Here is a 12,455-nt window from a genome sequence, read left to right as displayed (position 1 = left end):
CGATTTAAACAGAATTAAAGGAAGGCAAGTGGTAAAGACTTAGGTGACAGTGCTCATTTGGCACATCAACTGTCACCCAAGCTGGGGTGTTTGAATCCTCGGGGAACAGGCTTGGAGTTTCCCCCTGCATCTATTGAAAAATTATCCTGTTAAGAGTAATACTATTAATGTGGTGTTACCTTGTGCTATACGTGAAATAGAAAATCTTTCTTGCCTATTTTCCTAAAATCTCCACCCTACAAGAATAATAGTCTAAAAGTATTTATCTCAAACGATGGGTTTAGCTATAATATTCCGATCTTTACACGAGCCCATTTATAGAAATTGTTCTTTCTTGGTCCTAACCCGCAAGGTTATACTCTGGTTTAGGACTGCGGTCACGTCTAAAAGGCATCTATTATGTGGAGGTGTTCACCTCTTTGATAAAGTGTTTTGTTCTCCTTAATTTTTTATGTAACCAATTTTTATGCATGCTCTCTCTCCTTTGAGGACCCTCCATCCCCAATCCCTATAGATACTACAGGACATCAAACTGGGTCCTGACATATAGATTGTGCAAAACATATATTTATTTATATTATTTTATTATTTATAGTTAGAAAATCGAGTGTGTTACGTCAGTTAGATGGACCAAGAGTATGACTTTAATCTAGATAAATAATTAGTAACATTAAGTTCAATTCAATAGTAATCAGTAAATTATACTCTATAAGAGAAAATAATAGAGAATCAGTAAAAATAAGTTCAAACCGTAGTAAGTTCAGTTGATTAAAAAATAGGTGAAGTTAATATGGGTTTAGAACATAACAAACCTCAAAAAAATGAAAGCAAAATAAGCTTAGGTCTCAGAAGTTTAGTCTTCCACTATATTCTCTTACTTGAGACATCCGCAAAGATTTCTTATGAAAAAATAACAAAAGAAAAACAGCCCTTTAAAAGGCAATAAAGAGTTGCTAATATTTGGTGTACTGAATATTAATGGTGTACGAAGTGTCTGTTTGTGTTAATAAATTAACTAATTCAAGTACATAATATGTGAAGAGAGAGAGAGAGGAGTCTGCAAAAATATGCAGTCGACTCACATGCAAATTGAATACCAAAAAAAGCAAAAAGTAAAACTCTCAGAAGAAGAATGTTGCTGTGATGACAAAAGTGTGATCCAAGTTTTCTCAGTTGATTCTTCTTCACTGAAATACTGACAATCAGCTGATTGAATGGGGCCTGCATTTTATCGCTTCCACTTTTACTTTGGCTGTGTACTACAATTAATTGAGATTATAACTCATTCTTCTAATAAGATTTTACTTTGATGTGCAGAAACATATAAAAATGATGTATCGCTGCATAATTAAATACATGAATCATTGTTTTGTTTTGGCAGACATGAATCATTGTTAATTTGAGTAGAATGAGTGCAGTGCTTGCACTTCATACATGCTTATATGCTGAACAAGACATTGTTTTGATCAATAGTCTGAATTACACAATTTCACATATTAGGTGTAGCTAGTGACCTCTAAAGTGGATTGCCATGATATGCGAAATGGATATGGAAATGTAGATTGTCAATCTTTGTAGAGTAGAGATGGCACTGCGCTTTGATTGCGCAGTCTAGGTTTGTGCTGGGATGGAGGCTTGGCCAAAGCATGGCCCGGACACGAAAAAATGCTGGCTCATGAGTCATGCCTGTGCCTGGCTGAGTAGCTGACCTCCCACAAATTCAAGTCCCAGCAAGTCTGCACTACCCATGGGGAGGTTGTGCTGACTGATGTCCTACCTTGGCTTAACATTTGTGAATTTGTAGTGTATTTTCGTGTCTTATTGTGCTTTCTCGTCCAATAATGCGTTCCAAGCACAGCTCACAACTCGATAGGCTTAGTACCGTGTCAAATTGTGCTGAGCCTGTCTCGTGCTCGTGCTCGTTTGGTGTTGTGCTAAAGACTAACCCGTTCTAGAGACATCTATCTTTAGGATTCCGCAAGCATACTTATCAATAGTTCCTGACTTCTATATTAATACTAGCTTATGGTGGACTATAGTTCACATTTCAAAGAAATTTGTTACTCTTCCTCTGAGCCGTTGGCAGTTTAGCGCCCGTACTACTGAAGTGTAAGAATATTATTCAAATCTAACGAAGGAATCGTCTGCTGTCTTTTTTCCTTTTATATAACGACTGTCGGTTTACAACTACTGCGTGCACCAAATTGCTCTTTCTCACAATTCAGATTGGATTAACGATTAACATATCAAGCGATCTTTTATAATACCATATATTTGGGTGTATTATAATAATTTATTTTTGCATAATACATTAATACACTCGGATAATACAAAATAGCTACTCAATACAAAGATGACGACCTAATTTTAATGATAACATATCAGTCTTTGTGGTGCGCCGACCTGTTCAAAAGAGTTGAATTTTGACAAACTCAAAACATTAATACATTATCGAACATTGAGGCTTGTCTAGAGAAAACTAAGTTATCATTAATTCATTGTCACCCCTTGTTCTTGCCTTAATTTCTCAGTTTCAATCAAACTTGTATTGCGAAAATGAAATTCTTTTCAATGAGCTAATAAATTGGTGTAGAAACTTATTAGATGAATTCGTAGGAAGCTTTATGTAAACCAAATAAAACAATCTAAAAGATCCCAATATAAGACTTATTAGACTTGCATGAGCAAAACATGTAAAAATTACCCGGGTCATCGCTCGAGTTATTTATTAAGATTATACTTCGCTTATTTCTCTAAGTTCTTTCTAGTTTCTAACATCTGTTTTTATCGTTCCATGAATTATATTCTTGCTCGTTTTACTTTTTATTTACTTTTTTTCTCCTTTCATCCTACCTCGTCCCACTTACTGAACCTACGGGACCTATATTATCAACAAGCTCCCCAAACACGTTGAAAATTCGTTCGAGAGTCGTGCCACCAACTGAAACACGGAGCTCCTTGATATCTAAAGCTATAATAAAGTTTCTTTTTTAAGTAGGATAAATATCTCTTGTAAGTGAGGAATTGTGAATCTCATTTTATAAGGGATGAGAATCAAACCTCGCTCTGTCATAACTCACAAGAGTGAAGGAAGGCTTTCACGCCTCCAGGCATCAATCAGCAAGGTTGTCACAAAAGTGAAGGAAGACTTCCACGCCTTTTAGGTTTTAATCAACTAGGCCAATCTTGATTCTTATTTTCGAACGGAGTACATGAGTAGTATTATTTGCATTTATGTATTTTAAGCTAGTGCTTTCGTCTTTTCATCTGTCTTTGTGTGCTTACGCAGCTTGCTCATTGCTAAGGAATCTCAAGAGTCTGAGACAAAACAGAAAAAGGTCTGATGCAATCTGGCTTTCACGTGTAGCCGCTATTTACTCACAAGACCTACCATTATTCATGCGCTCATAGAAAACCTTCCATGGTAATAAATTGGCGTTTTTTTTCCTTCTTTTTGTTTCATTTAGCATCTTTCTGCCAAAAATAATAATAATGATAAAGAACTAAAGAGAAACAAGAATAACTAACTACTTTTAAGTTTTTGGAAGATAATATTTAATAATTTTTTGTACATATGGTGGGAGAAACATGAAACTATTTGTCTTCTCTCGGTCCACTTACGTTACTTGAGAATCCATTAACCAATCAAAGCTACTTTGGAGTTTTTTTTTTTTATACAAAAATCATTTTTTAAAATTTTTATAGGTTATCTTTAGGCTTAAGGAGTTCGCCTGGTAAGTGGTAAGAGATCACCTACTTTTAAATTAAAACTAGTATTTGAGTCCGGGCGTTGCCCGGGGTTGGTATTGTTTTCCGAACTTGATACGCATTTTTTTCCATTTTCATTAAAATATATTAAGAAAAACTCAACATTCAAAAGGTACAAATATAATAATGTGGACGCCCAAAGGATGACTAAAGTTGGCTGAGATGGTAATTGTGTCATGTATAATAGCAAGAGGTCCCGAGTTCAAATCTTGTATAGATTAGGTAATGGGAAAAAGAGAATTAGCCCAATAGTGACTAGGTTAATTTTTTTAGATGTCAAGTTTAATCGATTTAGTTATCAAGTCTGCTTTTATATTGAAATTAGACTGTCTCTTTTAACAATTCTTGATAGGGTAATTGAGCTATGCAAAAATATTCCAATATGTAACACCCATAATCTTGTTTACCAAAAGCGTGAAAGACACATCAAAGTCCATCATCTTATTGTTGTCTTACTAGATTAGCTAGAAAGACATTAGACATGGGCATATATAGCATGCTAATACAAGTAACTGTTTTTTAGTGTTTATCTGTAGGAGTGTACGATATAGTAAGTCAAAAGTACATCAATTTCACCTAAAATCATTGATTGTTCTAGCTCCGTTTTAAAATGTTATTATCAATGGCGATGTAATGAATGTTCTATTAATGTCACAATGTTTTTCTTAGTTTTTTTTTTTCCGAATACATATATTCGACTCTTAACATATATACTTGTCCATCAATTTAATTGATAACAAATTGATCTAGAAGTATATACTGAAATAATTGTAATAAGATATCACGTAATTATATTTGTTAATGTAAATAACCAACTATGAAAACTTTGACCACATTAACAATCAATGGGAAAAATGTTACTCCCTCCGTCCCAAAATATAGTTCCCATTTTCCTTTTTTCACGGTAATTTATGCAAGTTGGGATAGTAAAGATTTTTTGTTTATTTAAATAAATGTTGTATGGGAAAAGATGATTTTAGGAGAGAGAATGGAGATAATTGGTGAAAGATCATTAATTGTAACATTTTGGTTGAATAAACAAAGGAAAAAACAAAATTCAAGAAACAAATAAATGATGGGACACGATTTTTCTAGACAAATTACGGGAAAATGTGGAACTAAATATTGAAATGGGAACTATATTTTGGGACACCCAAAATGGAAATGGGAACTATATTTTGGGACGGAGGGAGTATAAAATAGAAAGAGTATACTATTTCAAGAAAACATTTTACTTTAGTTTATTTTGATGTTTCAAAATAAAAGTTCTACGAATCTATACTAATATATTAAAAGGCGTGCATAAATCAGGAACGGTGCCACGTGACGTTCTCCCTAAGGAGTTTTAGTTCATGTAATCCATGTACAATAAAAAAAATTAGAAATTGCATAGTATAGGTTTTGATCCCGTGACCTCAAGTTCATGTACTAAAGTTTTAACCACTAGACCAAGTTGTATTTATTGTTATCATATCAAAGTATAATATTAATAAATGAAATTTTTTTTCTTACCCGGGGCGTAGCCCAAGCTTAATAACTAGTTCTTGTATTAAAATGTGCTACTTGTTAGTTGATGGTACAAGGTGAATTACTAATTCGTATATATGAGGTTAGAATTGATAATACATATGTAGGGCAACTGATAGGAAATACTAATGCTATAAAAGAGTTATTGCCGATGCATTTATGGAGTTGTCGACAAATACAAATAAAGTTATTAATAATGTATATATAACTTTTTTTGGGCCCCCTTTTGAAAACTCGTAGTAAGATGAATTTCTCCTGGGCTGTGAAATTTTACTTGCAACTGATACGAAATACTAATGCTATAAAAGAGTTACTGCCGATGCATTTATGGAGTTGTCTAACAAATACAAATAAAGTTAATAATAATGTATATATACCTTTTTTTTTTCTCCTTTTAGAAACCCGTTGTAAGATGAATTTCCTCTGAACTGTGAAATTTTACTTCCACCATGATTTGAATCTTAATCTTCCATGTAGGAAATAAGAAACCATACCATTAGACCAAAAGATCTTTGGTAATACCGATCACATAACACATCATACCAAAATGGGCTATAAACCTGTAAGAGTTTTACTACATTCTAAGGTTTTCATAATAAGGTGAATAAAACAGAGGAAGTATAAAGAGTAAAGAAACAAGTAATAACTTACCTTCAACTTTTATGGTTATTAATTGGACCTACATGTAAACTTATAGCCTTAATTTACATGAAATTTTTATGTGACTCATATATTTGTATGCATGTGACCTTCGGAATTACATTACCCTTCTTGTCGGCTATCACAACCCCCCACTCCCACCTCTTCTTTCTTTCTCTCTCGTGATGTCTCTAATTAGATGAGTAACTTATAACCCAATCATAAAGTTACACGCAACTACCCCTTAATTTGGCAATAAAAACCCCCCTTCTTCTCATACAAACTACCCATTATTTCTCCCAACCCACAAACACAAACTTCACACAAACACACACACTAACTAAATAACCAAACTAACACACTAAAAAATGAACCTCTTATTACCTCATCATTTCTTTGTTACACTCATACTACTACTACTCACTAGAATGCCAATTATGGTAATTTCTTACCATGATTACCATGATGCACTAATGAAGTCAATTCTATTCTTTGAGGGACAAAGGTCAGGCTACTTGCCCCCGGACCAAAGGGCCCGGTGGCGAGGCGATTCGGGTCTTGGTGATGGAGCGGAGCGAGGTGTAGACCTTACTGGTGGCTACTATGATGCTGGGGACAATGTTAAGTTTAACTTCCCTATGGCTTTCACCACTACAATGTTGGCATGGAGTGTGGTGGAGTTTGGGGAGTTAATGCCTCCTAATGAGTTGAGGAATTCTTTGGTTGCTATTAAATGGGCCACTGATTACCTCCTTAAGACCATTGCTCAACCTAATAGAATCTATGTTCAGGTAAAATTTTTATTATTATTAGTCTTTTTCAGTGTGTCCTATATAATTATGCATGGATAATACTTTGTAAACATAATTCTTAACTATTTGTTAGACTGCAATTTATAATAAGGGTAAGACTACGTACATACCTGCGACCTATCGACTATCGTTCACAGCGACCTATCGACTATCGTTCACAGCACCTCAATCTTAACCAGTAGGCCAAGACATTATTGGTATTGTAGTAATAGTTGTATGGCATGAAGGTAACTTAATTTTAAGAATTAAGTTGAGGGTAGTGTGGTTGTGTGGGGAAGTTGCTTAATGCAGGGGACTAATTGCACTTAAAATTCATAGATAATAATTAAGTGGGATTAGCCAAAATTACCACTAAATGGTTAGGATTGTGTGGTTCTTGTGGAATTGTAAAATTATTTTCTTACTATTGTATTTATTTGTAATTTCTTAGCCTACTATGGACCCACAATTTACTTTGTTATGAACGAGAAAAAGGTTGAATGGGTGGACCATAGTTAAAAGATGGCATCAATCTTGATCATATAGAGCTCGAAGAAAAAGAGTGAGGTTAAGCCAATACTAATCTCCAAAATTATGACATTAACCATAATTTATTTGCATTACTTTGTTTTATACCTTCTTAGTTGACTATTCTCCCCGTTTTCTTTTATTGTTTTTATTTGAAATTTTTTTATAAAGTAGAAAGAACTTTTGAAAACGGACTAAATAGCCGTAAATTAGAAAACGAAGAGTAGTTTTAACAGAAAAGGAATCCTGATGTAGAATTATGCAATAATCTCAGTCACTGAAGTATATTATATTGCCAATTTGCCTTGTAGAAGCTTAAGTTTTGGTAGAAAAATGAAGAGGAGTGTGATTATTGAAACTAAAAGACAAATTGCACAGAAGTTGAGATGGGCCTGTACTAAAACTCTAAAAGCAAGAAATGTCCAGATACGAGTTGTAGGAATCTTTCACATAGACAAATGAGTATGGAAAAACATTATTCTGATCCCTCCATTTTAAAATATAGTATTTGTTTCTAAATTATATAGTTAATTGCTAAAATTTTAATTATTGTGTCTTTATTTAAGCGTTAAATTTTTACTAAAAAAACATTTGTAGAATTTGATAAGTACTCCTATCCTTATATAAATTGAACAATATTTAAGTTTGGATTTGGATAGTTGATTACGTACTCTAGATACATATTTATAAAATTTAAAAAAAATATGTTATAGTAAAGATAAATACAATGATATAATTTTACCTATCATATCTTTGAAATGAATGAAATTGCAATTTCGTGAACAATGTGTGTCCCTTATATAAAAAGGAATAAAGGGAGTAATTAGGATGATATATGAGTTGTAATATTTTAAGTGACCAAAAATTAATAAAACACTTAAGGGAATAATACTTGTTTTCATATTTATGATTTTTATATAATTTAGTTAAGTATATATCATAAACAATTTTATGTAGATCATAACACATACTCACTTTGTAGTTTTTGCAGTTTGACCTTTCTTTATGATTAATATGAAAGATCGAACAAAGTCATGCAATTATGTTAATTTGTTTCAACATGTATTTGTATTTTACAATCTCATCTTTTTTTGTAATTTTACTACGACATAGCTTAAGATATTAATGGTAAAAAATGGCACCGGCATGGTGAATATGGGACAAAATTGATGGATATTTATGATACTCTAATTGCCAAATGATAGGATCTGCCATTCCCATAAGTGAGGGGGTCACCCCCATTCCCCATATATATATCTTGTTGGGAGCTTTGTTTGTATAGCCATTAATTTAACCACGTTTGCATATTATAGTGACAATAACTTCTAAATAGTACTACCTCTGTTTTTTTAGTTGCAACGATTAGACATTTTCCCTCTCTATTTTATGTCAAATCGTTGCAACTAAAAAAAAACAGAGGTAGTACTATATAGTATATTAGTATGTCATGATATTGATAGTACGACTACTCTTAACAGTGATTGCCTTATGTAAATGTCTCAATTGTTACAAGCTATTGCACCAAAAGTCCAAAATAAAGAGTCATGCACGCGTAATTTGGATATCTTGTTCCTAACCATTACAAGGAGATGTCGATCAACTAGTTTAGTTGGTAAAAGTTTTGTAGGTAGAATAAGTGCGTGGTAACTGGTACCTATGACCTTGATTAAACACCGTCACTAGCTTTCTATGCAGTTAAAAGTTAAAAGAAACATAATTTTCTATGAAATTTCATTGTGTAATTTTTGTTAAGCATTTGATCAACAATCTGTTTGGTAAGTCATGATTACATGACTTTCATGTATTTCCAATAACACCCAAAACCATATCAACTGTAGGATAACCACAATATACAGGACAAATTGATCAAAATAAGTCGAGTTCATGTTGAGTCTGTTTTCTTATCTTGTTGAATTCGAGTTTCTTTTAGTTGCTTCGTAATCATGTTGTGTCAATTTCGATTGTGTTGTCATGTCATCTCTAAGTATGTGTACTACATTTTTTATATATGTTATGTGGTTTTGTACATGTAGGTGGGTGATCCTTTAAGTGATCATGGTTGTTGGGAGAGGCCAGAGGATATGGACACAAAACGAACAGTGTATGTGGTTGATGCTCCAAACCCAGCTTCCGATGTTGCTGGTGAGACTGCAGCCGCGTTGGCGGCTGCTTCGATGGCTTTCCGATCAGCAGATCCCGGTTACTCGGAAACCTTAATAAGAAATGCCATCAGTGTATTCCAATATGCAGATAATTATAGAGGAGCCTATAGTGATAATTCAGATGTTAGAGGTGGTGCCTGCCCCTTTTATTGTGACTTTGATGGATATCAGGCAAGTCATTATTTTTTTTCCAGTGAATCGTACAATTTTCTTCTTTCCTTTAAAGCGAGTTTTTGATCTCCAATTAACCCAAAATAGTACATACACACGTCCGTAGGATGAGAATCATACAACCGATGAACATAAATGACTAGATTATGAACACAAACACCAATACCAATGAACATGTACCAACGGAGATGTACATATGTTCATATGACTTGTTAGCCATGTACATGTGTTCATTTGACTTGTTAGCCATGTACATGTGTCCACTATACTTTACGTACAAGCGTGTGCACCATATAGGGCGTTGCCAATTAAACACTGTACTTGGTGTACTTACATTTAGTGAAGGATCTTCTACCGACTAAATTAGTCACAAACTTAGAAAAGATCACAGAAGATCTGGAAGAATTAGACCACTTTAATGTAAGGCAAAGTTATAAGTATATAATTGTTGACAAGACTAAAAACAGTAAATTAGGTGACATTATAGTTGAATAATCATTTGAGTATAACTATATGATTATCAGAAATTGGCCCATCAAATTTATTACTTGACGATTATAAACTATACTAATTTTTTGTTGTTTTGTGTCCTTTTTTATTTAATTTGGACAGGATGAGTTACTTTGGGGAGCAGCATGGTTAAGGAGAGCTACTAAAGATGACGCATATCTTAATTATGTAGAAAGTAACGCCCACACTCTTGGTGCTGATGACAATATCAATGAGTTTGGGTGGGACAATAAACATGCTGGTCTTAACGTATTAGTCTCAAAGGTAGGTGATATTTTGATATTTTTTTTCGATTCTTTATTAATAAAAAATATAAAAAGTTGATAGTATTATGAAATTACACAGTGAGACGAATCTAACAAGATCCCACATGAATAAGTGTAGATGTTAAAGTTTATAAAGTTTTCGTTAAAAGAGAGAAATACACACTATATTATGTGACGGAGGAAGTACAATTTCACCATGATGTTGTAAGAAAGGAGGCTAATTCTCCAAGTGTGGATCATGCAAATTTTACATGCATCGTGATTCTTGAACTTGATTTAGATTTACTTTATATTGGCCCTACACTCATAAATTCTAATAAGAAAGCTTTTGCCTAGGGAACATGTTTTGTAGAGTCACTTTCTTGCTTCTTCTTCATTTATTACTAAGAAGTTGCTTTTTTGTGATGCTCTATTGCCCTAGAACTTAGAAATCAATTGAATCTACTTGTCTCCCTATGAAATAAATATACTCATTTTGATTTATATTCCGCCAATGATCCTTTTATCGGTTTGTTTATGCTCGTCAAAAATAGACGTGATAAAACTACTATGACCTCAAATCATAGATATATGAAGTTACAAGTGTACTCTACCCAAACCCGAATTGAAAGAAAGACAAACCCAAAATGATCTATGTCGAATATGATTCGAACAATTATTGTCAACTATATTTAAAATAAGGTTGTGCGTATTTGAAATTAAGGCATGTTCTCTTCGGCATAAAACAACCGAAATGAACCTAAATGAATAGTGATATGTGAGAGTAAAAGTATTGTCCAGAGCTGAAGTGAACTGAATTGAAAATAAGTTGGGGAGAACAAACCCTTATTTACTATTTCCCTAGTGATTGAACTAATTAGACCTTATAATAGAGCTTGATCAACTAAGGTAACATAATATAATTTGTTTTGTGTATTGCAGGAAGTGGTAGAAAGAAGCTTATACTCACTTCAAGTGTACAAATCATCAGCAGATAGTTTCATGTGCACCTTAATCCCAGAAACATCATCTTTCCACATTGAGTACACCCCTGGTGGCCTAATCTACAGGCCTGGAGGAAGCAATCTCCAACATGCCACTACCATTTCTTTCCTCTTACTTGTTTACGCTAATTACCTCGATAAAGCATCATTAACGGTTAATTGTGGCGCGGTTAACGTAGGGCCCGCCTCGCTCCGGAGGATAGCTCAAAGGCAGGTTAACTATATCCTAGGGGAGAACCCCAATGGTATGTCTTACATGGTAGGATATAGTCTTAAGTACCCTCAAAGAATTCACCATAGAGCTTCATCTTTACCATCTATTAAAGACCATCCTAAGCCCATTGCTTGTAAAGAAGGGACCATTTATTTTAACTCATCCCAGCCCAACTTAAATGTCCATATTGGAGCCATTGTGGGCGGCCCAGGTGAAGATGACTTGTACCAAGATGATCGGGCTGATTTTAGAAAGTCCGAGCCCACTACTTATATTAATGCTCCATTTGTTGGGGCCCTTGCTTATTTTACTGCTAATCCAGGCCCACTTTAGTTCATTACCTGATTATGGGTGCTAATCATTTTGTATAGAATCTTCTTAATAGTTTTTAAGGTCAACCCTTTTTTTTAGGTTTTTTTTAAAAACTTTTTTTTTTTGCTTTTTTTTTTTTTTTTTTAACTTTCCGAAATCATGAAAAGTGTACATGGGAAAGTGTCTCTCATCTTGTGTGAATCCAAGAGTGGAAGAGGCTCATAAATGTTTTTTTTTTTTTTTTTGAGGAATGGAAATCCTCTCATAAAGTCACAATAAATCATTGTGATTTTGCCTTGTTTATGTTATTTAATTTGCTTTGATTTGATGTAATAGTGATGCGGCAATGATGCCGACACTTATCAAGTTGTTGTTGTTGTTACTACATAAGTTAATGCAAGGATATAAAAATCCATAGAACTATTTTGAAGAATGGCCGTACCATTGTTTATTTATGATTGATATATGTATTATTTTCTTCATTTCGTTTTAAATGCAACAAAAGAATATTTTATATTTTATAAATAATACTCCTTTGTTGTATTTAAAATGAAACGGAGGAAGTACAATACTTGGTGTGTAAA

General features: G+C 33.6%; 1 protein-coding gene across 1 annotated transcript; it reads left to right on the top strand.

Annotated features, from left to right (window-relative positions):
- Nucleotides 1-3,444: 3,444 nt before the first annotated feature.
- On the top strand, nucleotides 3,445-12,455 carry LOC104904261 (endoglucanase 24). The gene is made up of 4 exons (XM_010692465.4): nucleotides 3,445-6,725; nucleotides 9,287-9,586; nucleotides 10,199-10,360; nucleotides 11,284-12,455. Exons 1-4 carry the CDS (start codon nucleotides 6,303-6,305, stop codon nucleotides 11,890-11,892), a joined length of 1,494 nt encoding a protein of 497 aa, XP_010690767.1. The 5' UTR covers nucleotides 3,445-6,302; the 3' UTR covers nucleotides 11,893-12,455.

The sequence above is a fragment of the Beta vulgaris genome, chromosome 9, assembly GCF_026745355.1.
Source record: "Beta vulgaris subsp. vulgaris cultivar EL10 chromosome 9, EL10.2, whole genome shotgun sequence".
Taxonomy (NCBI): Eukaryota; Viridiplantae; Streptophyta; class Magnoliopsida; order Caryophyllales; family Amaranthaceae; genus Beta; species Beta vulgaris.
This window is presented reverse-complemented; position numbering and strand designations above follow the sequence as displayed.

Coding starts and splice junctions, on each gene's coding strand:
- LOC104904261 (XM_010692465.4), top strand. CDS start 6,303: ATGAACCTCTTATTACCTCATCATTTCTTTGTTACACTCATACTACTA. Junction 6,726..9,286: donor CTAATAGAATCTATGTTCAG/GTAAAATTTTTA, acceptor TTGTACATGTAG/GTGGGTGATCCTTTAAGTGA. Junction 10,361..11,283: donor TTAACGTATTAGTCTCAAAG/GTAGGTGATATT, acceptor TGTGTATTGCAG/GAAGTGGTAGAAAGAAGCTT.